The following is a 12317-nucleotide window of genomic DNA, read 5'->3' as shown; positions in this document are numbered from 1 at the left end:
CCTGTCACAACCAAACCAAGGACGGGTGAGGCCACAAAGGGAGGGAGGGCCAGTATGGAGGCAGGGCTATGAGGATGTGCCACAGGTACTGTAATAAAATAATACCACGTAGCTGTTCTCTAGCACTTTTCATCAGTAGATGTAAAATCCCGTTACAAAAAGGTGGTCAGTACCATCACCCCCATTTTACAGATGGGGAAATGGAGGCATTTCCTTAATCCAGCCCCGTGTGGCCGGTTTCCTTTAACATCGAATAGGTTACACAGCACTGGAGAATAAAAGGTTCTCCACAGCATATACATGGCATGCACTTCATATAAACACACACAAATGCATATTTCATTTTAGCACTAGGCATTTTTATTTAAAAATGTATGACACTTTAGAGGCTGCTTATTAAAATTTCTAGCAAACACTTAATGTTTTCATTCCATACCATAAGCATTATGACTAGCTGGGAAATCCCCTGCCCCCATCCCAAACCCAGTAGTACTTCGGGTGCCCTGCTGATCTCACTAGTATACATTGTAAGTATTATAGCTCAGTCTTGGTTTTAAGCATTGCCTTCTAAAACTAGTGGATTTCAAACTGGTGGGGTTGTAAGGCTCATTCTGCTACATACACGGGAATTAAGAAAAAACAGGTGTTGGGAAGAGACGGGGCGAAAAAAAATCTGTGTCCTGTTGCAGATTTCACATGTACTCAGACACTGCTGGGCTTTAGGAGGCTGTGAAGCTGCTACTGCATGGTCCATGCTACCAGTGACCAAGTGCTTTGCTAGGTCCCTCATGCTGCTTCTTCCTTCACCACCATCTCCTGGAATTGGCTTCATAACTCACTAGGGCCCTTCTCATCCTGAACCACTGGATACAAACTGCAGCCGCCACCCTTACTACCCCTAACACCATGGCATGTGGTACACTTCCTCCCACTCACCTGGGAAGCTTCAGAAAAACGGGAAGTACCGACTAATGGGGGGGCCACCTAGCTACATTAGTGACCCTCCAGAACCATCACCTATTGTTTGTTAAGGGGATTCCCTGGAAGCATAGGCAAACTGATAGGTCAGTGATTGGGTGGGAGGGATCTGAGCCCCTCACCAATTATAGGGAAGGCAGCCAGAGGAGAGACGGAGACTGGCTCTGTGTTCTGAGTACACTAGTGAAACAAATTATAGCTGCCCCAGTACAAGCGTGTTCTGAAGAGGGGAAAAGAAGTGGGTACAGGGAGCCCTTTAAGGTACGCCTACACGGGAGCTGGAGGTGTAATTTCCAGCTTGAGCAGACATACCTGCGTTGGCTCTGACTGAGTTAGCACGCTAGCCACAGAAGTGTAGCCCCCGCAGCAGCAGTGGCTAGCCGCCCTGAGGACAATCCCACCTGAAATGCTAGGGATGTACTTGGGGCAGCAAGACTTCTATTTTTAGTGCACTGGTGCAAGGATGTTTCCTCCAGCTGGAAATGACACCTTCCAGTTCCAGTGTAGACATCCCCTCAGCCTCTCCTCCTAGCACTGCATTACAGGAAGCTGCCATAGTCCAGTTTTCTGAATAGGTAAAACAGCACCGATTTGGGTACATGGAGCTTCAGCCCTAAACACAGTCCAGTCCAGCCCAGCCACCAGTTTGAAAGATTGATTCTATACTTCAGTGTGTTTTAAACTGCTTTCTCCTCTCAGCACACACACGTAGTTCTCCCTCCAGCCTCAAACAGGCTTCCAACAGTAATACCCACTACAGAAACCTATTAACTCTCCAGAGGAGAGCTCCATACATACCTTCTATTCAGAAAAAAGGGGTGACCTGTCAGCTCATGTATCTCAGGACAACTCTATAAAGTTATGAAGAAGCCAAACCCATACTGAGAGCCCTACCAAGCCAGAATACAATAGTTCATTCCAATACATAGGATGGGATTTTCCCCCTCTTTACACCATTGTATCATCACTGGCTCAAACTGAGCTGCTCCGTATTTACACTTGTGTCAGAGAGCCGGATCAGAGCATTGCGTTTTGCAGGGCGTCAGTACATTCATTGGGTTTTTTTGGATAAAACAAAGAAATCATTTGTTCATATTGCTCTGACTATTCCTCCTATTGGCTCCCAGAGCGGCTACCTCTTACTCCAGAGCTGGACAGTACCTAGACTGTGAAAGCAGGACTTCTCCATTACAGAGCAGGCAGGATGGGTATCTGCATCGGAGAATACTACTTTCAAAAACAGACTTTACTACACATTTCAGTGTATTCTAAATCTCTCACACAGCTGCCCTGTACATACCCTTGTGCTTTGCAGTACACAGCAGTTCAGAGAATTTGCCAGAACAGGCCCTTCCATTTGTGTGTCACAGTCCAGATCCAGAAGTGGAGGTTGCCAGGGTATAAATGGAGGGCCACGTGGGCACTATATTCATCTTCACTTGGGTGTCTTGACTCCCCAGAAGTCCAATTCAGCTCCCAATGAAATCAAGGGAAAGACTCACACTGAGCTCATGGAAAGCTGGATCAAGCCCTGGGTACTAAGAGAGACTGCTTTGCCAGCTTCATACACACTCTGAACATACCTTGGTAAGCTATATACTAGTGTGATTACACCACAGACACTCTCAGAGCACAGCCTTTTCCAATACAAATACTTGTCACAGCAGGGCACCTGCACTCTGGGCCTGCCCCAAAGCCCAGGGAGGTCAATGGCTTTGGATCAGCCCCTTTGACAAGTGCAACATCCCATACTCCTTCCAACTCTTTCTGTAGTCTGTGCCTCCCCCGCCACTGGACAATGGCAGGATCTGGGTTCTCCCTGGTGACACTGACTGGGTGCAGAGAGTGAGAACACATGACAACCATTCTGGCAGTGGGGAGCGGACTTCTCCCCTTCACAGGGAAGTCCTAGTTACACCAAAGGAAAAGTACTTTGCCACAGGCATGTTTCTTCACTTGGATTTTAAGCACAGAGGTACAGGCTGCAACCCGGACAGTCACTGGCGAGCGTGAGGAATAGTCATGCACTCTGTCAGGCCCTCTAGGGCATTAGGCTTTTTGCCAGCACAGATCCATCGCACCCACTAAACAAAAATGTGGATCAGTCTTCCTTAAAACTAAATAGTTCCTTCTCCCCCTACCACTCACATTTTTCCCTACACAGGACACAAAGTCTAACTTCCATTCCCTTTCAAATGCAGTTGGAGCAGTGCAGCCCCAAGCAGTCAGAGTAACCCAGAGTTGGGTTGACTCTATGGCTTCACAGTAGCAAACAAGATGTACTACCCTTGGGTCACATTTCCATAGGAAAAGGTTACACATTACACATTTCTGCCTTGAAATGCTGACACGATGATGCAAGATTCACAACTGTTTTCAAACCAGCAAAGCCGAGGAGACCCCCGTTACTGAGTTCACGAAACGACAGCCTGCCTCAGCGCCGGCCATCCTCACTTTAGCACAGCAGCAGCCCTTCCTTTGCTGCCAAGCGCTGGCGATGGATTTTGTCTTGCTGCAACTCCTCATGGTTTGGATGCCAAAGTTTCATGATGATTCTCTCAATGTTTAGCGCGTAGACGGTGTGTGCTGGAACAACCTCTCTGTGCACCTGCGGGGGAGCGGGAGTTACACGTTAGAAAACATTGTTAGCCAGATGCTATCACGCTCACTCCCCCATTTCTAAAATAAGATGCATCTAGTACATTTACTGTAACTATAGAATAAGCTGATGAGGGGGTCCTCAGGGGCAACAAAGGCATGTTGCTTTGTGTTTCTAACTTGCCAACATTGACACACACCCAGAAGAGACCACCTGCACTGAAGCCACCCACTCAGGATAAGCACAGGGAAATAGATAGTCTTGCAACATGCTCATAAGGGTCAAACTCAGGAAGCTAATTCCAGAGTCAAGAGTCTTCCTGCTGAGAATGCTTGGTCTCACCAGCCCCAAGCCATGCAAACCCAGGGACGGACACCTCGAGCAGCCCAGCTGGTAATAAGTACCTGCATGGAACACAGAGAAAAGAGGGATTTATATGGCAACTCAGTGTGCTGTATTTCTGCCAGAATCTCCATCAATCGAATGCAGGGAGGGGGGCTGTGACCACCTGTAACCTGTGCATAATCCCAAGGTGAGCACCTATGAGCTAACGCATAATGCGCTTGCAGCTACAGTGGTAATATTTACCCAGCTAGCGGGGCCAATCCAGAGTCCCTGCCAAATACTCTAGGCAGCTCCATATATAGCCATAGATTTAAGAAGAAAACAAGGAAACAGCCTGTTTAAACAAACAAGCAGTGGGGAGGGAGTGAAATCAGGTCAGTCTCCAAGTACATATTACAGAGCAGACACAATCAGCTCTGACTAGCAGTCTCTTCTCAGGAAAGCATCTCCCTAAGCCATGCTGCAATGGAACGTGAATGGTTACCTGTAATGCCTCAAAAAGGTCGTACATGTTCACAGGAGGGAGAGTAGCTGGTAAAGTATTCCCAGAACATGCTAAGAGGAGAGCCGCCTGCTGCTCAGCATCGTCAGGAGCGGGATGGGAGGCTAGATTCTGACCTGCGGAAGGTGCCACGCAGGTAGGAGGACTGTAAAGAAAGGGACATTAAAGACATTCCAGTCACTAAAGAAGCTCCCATTTGGGGAAATATCAGGGCAGTAGCTTGGCTCCTGAACTTTATTTTTCACTCAGAGCTGGCTCAGGCCTTGTCTGGATACCAAAGTTACACTGGTTTCACTAAAAATCAGCTTTTAAAAAGGGACAAAGTTAAAATGGCGCAAAGCCGTGTGGCCACACTTAAACTGGTTTACGTTACTTTTAACTTGGTCACTTTATTGCAGACAGGCTGCTGGCATTCTTACATGACTAATCTCCAGCCAGAACAGATCCCAAGGCTGTGTTTACACTAGGTAAAGAGTTGCAGCAAACTAAAAACAAATACATCTTGGTTAAACTATGTATTAGTTGCAACTCTTCAAATGGCAATGGTGCCTTCTAAGGCTTTTTGCTTTGTGAGGTCACAGCCAAAATGCCACTGCTCCCCAGCAGCCAGAGACAGCATGCTTAGTCCTAAGCATAAAAAACGCTGTGGTATAGTGCATTGCTGTTTGGGTTTCAGAGATTACAAGAGACAAAATGTGTTCTGGAGATTAGCTATTAAAAAGACCCTGATATCTCAGGATTGAAAACATAAAGGAGCCCACTGTGGCCCACGTGTCTGGCAGAGATAAGGCAGGAACAAACAGAGTCTTTATCTGCAAGGTGGTGAAGGTAAAACCAAAAAGATCACCTGAAGCTCTGGGACAAAGGCTGTGGCTGACAGCGCTGCTCCCAAGCCGGAGCAGTCCTAGTCCTATTTTTGGCCCCCTACCTCCCTGCAGTTGAAATAATTTACATATGCAAAACCCATCACTTGCATGCAGAAGTGATGGACTCCACCCTGCTCCCAGCAGAACAAAAACCAAACCAAACTGCCGACCGATCAGAAGCGGAGCAAAACAAAGCAGAGTGGTACAGCAGTTCAGTGCCCCAGACAACTGCCCAGCTCACCCGCCCCTGGAACTGCCTCTGCTCCCAAGGCACAATGGCGCTGTCCACCACAAGGGTAGTGCTTTGCTGTGCAGAGACTGAGCTTTGCCGGGGGCCAGCCTGAGACCGCAAAACAAATTTTTAAAGAATATAAGAACTGCCTTGACCCTCATCAGCTTCTGCTCCAAGTGCAGGTGCAATTTTCTGACCTCACCTTCAGCAAAAAGCACACGGAGCAGAAAGAAAACAAATAAATATAAATTATTTAAAAGACCTTAACATCATTTTCCGTTGGAGAATTAAAAAAGGGAGTCCCATATGTGACAGAGGCTAGTCATGTTACTTTGTGCACTCCTGGAAGGTGCTCAGATAGCACAGTGATGAGGGAGGTATAAGATTGGAATGGAATACAAACAAAACACTGGATGCTGAATCCACCCCAAGGGGCCAGCCCTGGTTTCTTACGAACGCTTCCTAAGGAAGGAATAACTGACCAATTAAACAGAATTCCAAGTTTCAGCTTTCTAAACTACTGGACTGTCCCCCTCCAGGAGGGTAGTACAAACGGATTGGGGATTCTGTGGGTTACCATCCATGGCTTGCACCTCTGGCAATTCCAATCTCTCTGTCATCACAAGCTGCATACTCTATTTACTGTAGTAGAGAGAGAGTCTAGAGCGTTAGGCCTCGTGCAAGACCTGAGGCTCAAGCCAGAGGCTGTGAACCAAAGTCAGGCAATGTACTGGAGTACTGTGTCCAGTTTTGGGCCCCACACTACAAGAAGGATATGGATAAATTGGAGAGAGTCCAGCGAAGGGCAACAAAAATGATTAGGGGTCTGGAACACATGACTTATGAGGATAGGCTGAGGGAACTGGGATTGTTTAGTCTGCGGAAGAGAAGAATGAGGGGGGATTTGATAGCTGCTTTCAACTACCTGAGAGGTGGTTCCGAAGAGGGTGGTTCTAGACTATTCAGTGGTAGAAGATGACAGGTCAAGGAGTAGTGGTCTCAAGTTGCAGTGGGGGAGGTTTAGATTGGATATTAGGAAAAACTTTTTCACTAGGAGGGTGGTGAAACACAGGAATGCGTTACCTAGGAAGGTGGTAGAATCTCCTTCCTTAGAAGTTTTTAAGGTCAGGCTTGACAAAGCTCTGGCTGGGATGATTTAATTGGGGATTGGTCCTGCTTTGAGCAGGACGTTGGACTAGATGACCTCCTGAGGTCCCTTCCAACCCTGATATTCTATGATTCTACGATACTGAAGCAAATGCCTATAAGTTCAGTGTCCGGTACATGAACTTGGCACAGGTACTGCTAACATTGCTAAAACACACTGAATATATAAACACATTCCAGCAGACTAGCACAACAGATGATTTGACAGAAGTGATCAACAGGGATGTTTTATCTGAAACATCAGGACAAAGGTACAAGGGGTGGCAACAAACGTCATCAAACACACAAGGTGGTACGTAAGTTGTTTATCCCAGATTGTTTGTCTCAGTCTATAAATGTTGGGGTACCTCACCTTAACCCTTTTCCAGCCTCAGGGGCAACAGAGAGTCCCACTGCTGACTGAGTTCTTGTCACTCAGCACTCCTGTTTTACTGTACCTGTAGACACTGATCTGGGAAGCTAGTACTGTGTCTTGAGGGCAATAAACCTGGCTGAATGCCTTTACCACTGACCTGAGTCTGGTCTTTCTGGGTCTGCTGAGCCAGGTACCTGTGCAGAGTTTGGACAACACATGGAGAGAGCACCTATGCATGCCAAAAATGGCCTCACACCAGGGATGTTGTGAAGATTAGTTATAGATAAGGCTGCGTGTCTGTCATGAAGGTCACAGAAGTCACGGATACCGTGACTTGTGCAGCGGCTGGCACCGGGGCTGCCCAAGCAGATCAGGCAGCCCCTGGGCCAACTGCACTGGCAGTTGCTGGGGCAGTTTGGGTGTGGGAGGGAGCTCAGGGCTGGGGTGCAGGGTAGCGCTTACCTCGGTGGGGTGGGGGTGGGCCTCCCCAGAAGTGACTGGCATGTCCCTGCAGCTCTTAGACGGAGGGGCTGGGGGCTCCACGCACTACCCACGCTCACAGGCACCGCCCCTGCAGCTCCCATTGGCTGCCAATGGGAACTGTAGCTCATGGCAGAGGCAGTGCAGGGAGCTGCAGGAACACACGCAGCTGAGTAGGGAGCCTACCAGACCCGCCAACCCTCCCCCGCCCAGCACCAGCAGGGGTCCTGGGCCCAAGTTTTAGTTAGGGGTATATAGTACAAGTCATGGACAGGCCATGGGCCATGAATTTTTGTTTACTGCCCAAGACCTGTCCATGACTTTTAGTAAAAGTACCCATGACTAAAGCATAGCCTTAGTTATAGATTGTCAAGCCTGTACCCTGGGACCAGTGCATAATTAGTCTTAAAATACAATTCAGTACATTATCCAATCCAATTTAAATGTTTCCAGTAATGGGCTTTCCTCCCTTCCCTTGGCAGTTAATGTACAGAAAAGGCTTTGAGATCCCTGGATGAAAGGTACTTCAGATGTACACAGCATTATTAGGGCTTGAAAAATTCATTTGCCAGCAGGGAACAGGAAATTTTCCCTGTGGAGAGGGAGTGGGATGGGGGAGAAGCATAATCTTCTGCAGAATTTACTCTTTCATGCAAAACAAAACAAAACACCACTCCTTATGCTGAGAAGATAACCTTCCAGATATGAACTGTACAGTCTTCCTGAGTCTGCAGACAGATGCAAAATTACTGCTGCTGCTGCTGCTGCTCATAGCCTTCCCAAGAGGCTGCAGCAGGAGACTGAAATCAAAATCATTGCTGATAATTTTACTGCTGACCAAAAGAGTTCTGCACAGTAGCCACGAGTCAGTATCTTTGTCAATTCCACACTGTAGCTATCTGGGAAAGCTATAGGCAACAACAAAGGTGGACACTGGAGCTATCCACATGGGAGTAGGACCCAAAGAGAGGCTGGGAAAGTGGTAGAGCCCGGAGAACAGGGAAGGGAAATAGTGGCCCACCCCTTCGCTATTCTTCACAAGTCAGAAGATCGTAGGGGCATGGCGTATTCTTATCTCATCTTAAGGTTTTATACAGGTGAAAGCTGCTTCTCCCTTCCAGCAGCAAGAGGTAGTTGGAAGGGGGAGGGTAAGAGTCTGTGTACTTCAAATCAAACACTCGCCTACTAACCAGAGGCTTATATGAAAAACTGAGTCCTCAGACTGGATCTAGAGAGAACACCCAAACAGGAATTCCAGCGTCCTCACCTGCTAGGAATCAGTGGTAAGGGACACAGACTTCTCACCAGGGCACTTATGCTAAACCCCAAGTCCTTCCCCTCTGCCCAGTAGGGACAGTCCTCTGGCACATCTGCAGTTTCTGAATATTAAATATTACCACTAAGTTTTCTCCAGGGGTTTAAAAAAAAAAATGGATCAGTATGCTCAGTCTCCTACACCAACTACTTATTGACTATGTTTAGAACAAGGTAGCTCCATGAGAGCTCGCTTACCATTCAATTAGATTATTATAGGCAACAACACTGTTCTTCAGGTAAGGCTGTGGATTAACATTGCTTCCGAAGGCGTATTTGAAATGACCATCTCTCAGGCGATAGGCTTTCCTCCTGGATACTACAGATGCCAGAATATCCTTAAGGTGATTCTGTAATGACAAATGTTACCTTTACCATTTGTGGAGCACGCTCTCAATATTGTCACATAGGCCTGTTTATCCCTTCCACCTAGATACCGCTGCAATCAGTGCATCACAAATGCCATTGGTCATATATAGAGGCAGTTTCATAACTATTCATTTTAGACTATTAACTGGTGGATTCTGTTGTATGGATAGCTTCCATTATTAGAAGTACAATCCGGCAATGTTATTTTAAAGGAAGTGCATTCAGTAGAAGATGATACAAATAGCACCCCCCTGCATCACATATCTGGAAAAGAATGTATTTTATAGTTTTTTACTGAATCTGGAAAAAAAAAAATCAAGATAGCCCTGAAAAAAAACAGATCTCCAACCCAGATAAAAATCCTAGTGCCTCAGGAGGGCAACCCAAACAAAACAAAGCCAGCATGCTGATTTCCTTGCTATCACAAGTTCATATGTTTCTCTTCCTGATTTATTTCTGCAAACCAGTAGGGTACCAAACGTCAGGGGCGCCTGCCTTCAGACAGCAGGATTGGTGTAAATTTCTTTACCCTATTTGTACACAAAGCAGAACAAGCACAGTAAACAGAGCACTATGTGCACTTGTCTGTGAACTGAAACTCACAGCTCTAATTTGAGATCTCCTGGTACCAACCTTAAACATGTCTCTTAAATGTCAGGAAATTCCCACCACTAACTAGCACACTGTGGTAGAGGACAAGAAAGGGTTTCATAATCAGCATCAGAGAGTGCATGTGCATAGGAATATTGCACTTAAAGCTATTCTGAAAGCCACACTATGCTTTTATTAAGGGCTGGCCTTACTTCTGAGGTGAAACAGCTGGAGAGGGATGTACAGGGGTGAAAAGAACAAGCAGAAAGTTGCTCCCACATCTGGTCCTATTGATGGATGGGGAGATCAGACTGGCCTCTGAGTCTGCTGTGTAAGCACCCAGAAGCACAAGTCTTAAGTAGTTGCTTGCATTGCTTGGGCCTGATCTTGAAAGATGCTAATAGCCACAACTCCCATAGAAGACAATGGAAATTACATGTAATCAGCACTTCAGGTTTAGGCACTATATGATTTATCTACCTTGCTTGAGCTTCAAGAGCAGACAAGTTTTACAATAGCTTGACGTGCCTAAAAAGGGACTGTTCAAAACTAATCTTGTGGCCTCTGGATATAAATCTGGAGTATAAACCGCTGCTAGTAATGGAATATACATTTTAAAAATCCATCATAGTTAAAGAAGTCTTTTATTTTAAAAGCTGAAGGTCAAACGTTTTCAAACTCAGCTTCTAAAATTGTGCCTACAATTTTTCACTCTGAGTTTCTGCAAATTATATTTTTGTATGCACAAATACAAGATCCTTTACGTGTGCCAAGACTATGATCTGAAGTGCTGCAGGAATAACTTTCGGTGCCAGTTTGGGAGGCACCTATGAAACACATGGCATGGATTCTCATAAGTCACCTGTAAATATAGTGAAGCTAGTTTCCTCTCACACACTGTTGTGCCTCACCATATACAAAGCCTTTTATTAGTAGCATAATCAAAACCACATTGTTGGTTTGTTTTTTCTAACCTGCACAGCATAGACAATAGCCGTCACTGCCTCTTCGGTGACATTGTCCAGCCCGTGCTCATATGCAGTCACTATCATCCTTCCTTCTAGCTGGCCCCGCGTGGGAAGCATCATTGTATGGGAACACAGCTTCAAATCATCATCTTCTTGAGGATCCTTTGCCACAAACTGCTGGGCTCCAGACAATGGATTCTGAGGCTGGAATCGGTGCTATCAGACAAACACACTTTTCATTTAAAAACTACTAATTCCAGCAGTGAGTACGGTTTTCAGGGGAGATGTGAAATTGAGGTCCTGAATTTACATGGTCATTAAACAAGGCACTCTTCATAACAGAATAAGGATTTTAAGCATAGCCGCCTAGTTGAGTTCCAACTTTGGTTATTATATTCTGCCTGTCTTACATTTACCTGGACAAGGTGAGTGAGGTAATATCTTTTATGGGACCACTTCTGTTGGTGAGAGAGACAAACTTCTGAGCCACACAGAACCGAAAGTTTGTCTCTCATATCAACAGAAATTGGTCCAATAAAAGATACGACCTCACCCACCTGGTCTCTCTAATATCATGGGACCAACACGGCTACAACTACACTTCAATTTACCTTACCTTTTCAACTTAACATTGCTGTGTGCTGCTAAACAGCTGGCTGTTTCCCCTCAGAAAGAGCTGTTTTTCAGTCACCCCAAAATATCAGATGCTTAATTAGTTAATGTTTATACAGATATCCTCAGATAGAGGGGGTTATAAAAGCTTTATACAAAACTACAAAGGATAACCATATATCTAACCAATGTTTACTTAAATATGATTGAAAAAAATATTACCACTAATGAGTGGGAAGTTGTTCTGCTAATTTTGAGCACTTCAGCTTTCATTTGGTTGCAAAGATATAACCTTCAAAATGTAACTGATTCTGCAAACAGAAAACATATGTCTTTGGAAAGCAGAAGCAAAGTGCAATTAACATGAAATCTGGTAATTTCACAGCTGTTACTTGGACCTTCCTGGGTAGCAATGAAATTGTGTCAATTTCATGCTGTTGAGGATACTAATAGCAGGGACAGGCACAGAAGTTATTCATGGGGCGGGGGGGGGGGAGGAGGAGGAGGAGGAGGAGGATAGAGTAGAAGACACTTCTTTTCCCCTTCTCTCCTTGCAGCAGAGAGGTAGTCCTTTTGAGAGATCGAGTGGAGCATTAACAGAAATCTCCTCTCTCAGCAGTATTTTGGTGTCAGCTGAACATCGCTGAACATCTTAACTCTAATGGGATTATTAACTTCACTACTTGTAAATAATCCTATCCAAAATTCATCCTGATAAAACCTTAATACAGTACTACTCTATCATACATTCCTGAAAAAAAATGCATATGTACAGTATATATACACATTCACATTTTTTAAACCCACCAAGTTTTAAGTCCACCACCAGACATATGTATTACTCAGTTAACCAGATTCTCATCATTGCTTAGCGCGAAAAGATTACTGTGAATTTTTATAAATGAAGATACTACAGATTATCTGAATAGCAGCTTCTAT

At 45.4% G+C, this 12317-nt stretch overlaps 1 protein-coding gene across 1 annotated transcript in view; it reads right to left on the bottom strand.

Moving 5' to 3' along the window:
* Positions 1-337: 337 nt before the first annotated feature.
* TADA1 (transcriptional adaptor 1) overlaps positions 338-12317 on the bottom strand; it is a 35898-nt gene continuing 23918 nt past the window's right edge. The window contains exons 5-8 of the mRNA XM_084636066.1: positions 10773-10982; positions 9037-9188; positions 4407-4569; positions 338-3586 (exon numbers count right to left, since the gene is read on the bottom strand). Coding sequence (XP_084492192.1) covers positions 3434-3586; positions 4407-4569; positions 9037-9188; positions 10773-10982 — 678 coding nt within the window. The 3' untranslated portion in view covers positions 338-3433. The remainder of the gene's footprint in view (positions 3587-4406; positions 4570-9036; positions 9189-10772; positions 10983-12317) is intronic.

The sequence above is a fragment of the Lepidochelys olivacea genome, assembly GCF_965140295.1.
Source record: "Lepidochelys olivacea isolate rLepOli2 genome assembly, chromosome: 8".
NCBI lineage: Eukaryota > Metazoa > Chordata > Testudines > Cheloniidae > Lepidochelys > Lepidochelys olivacea.
This window is presented reverse-complemented; position numbering and strand designations above follow the sequence as displayed.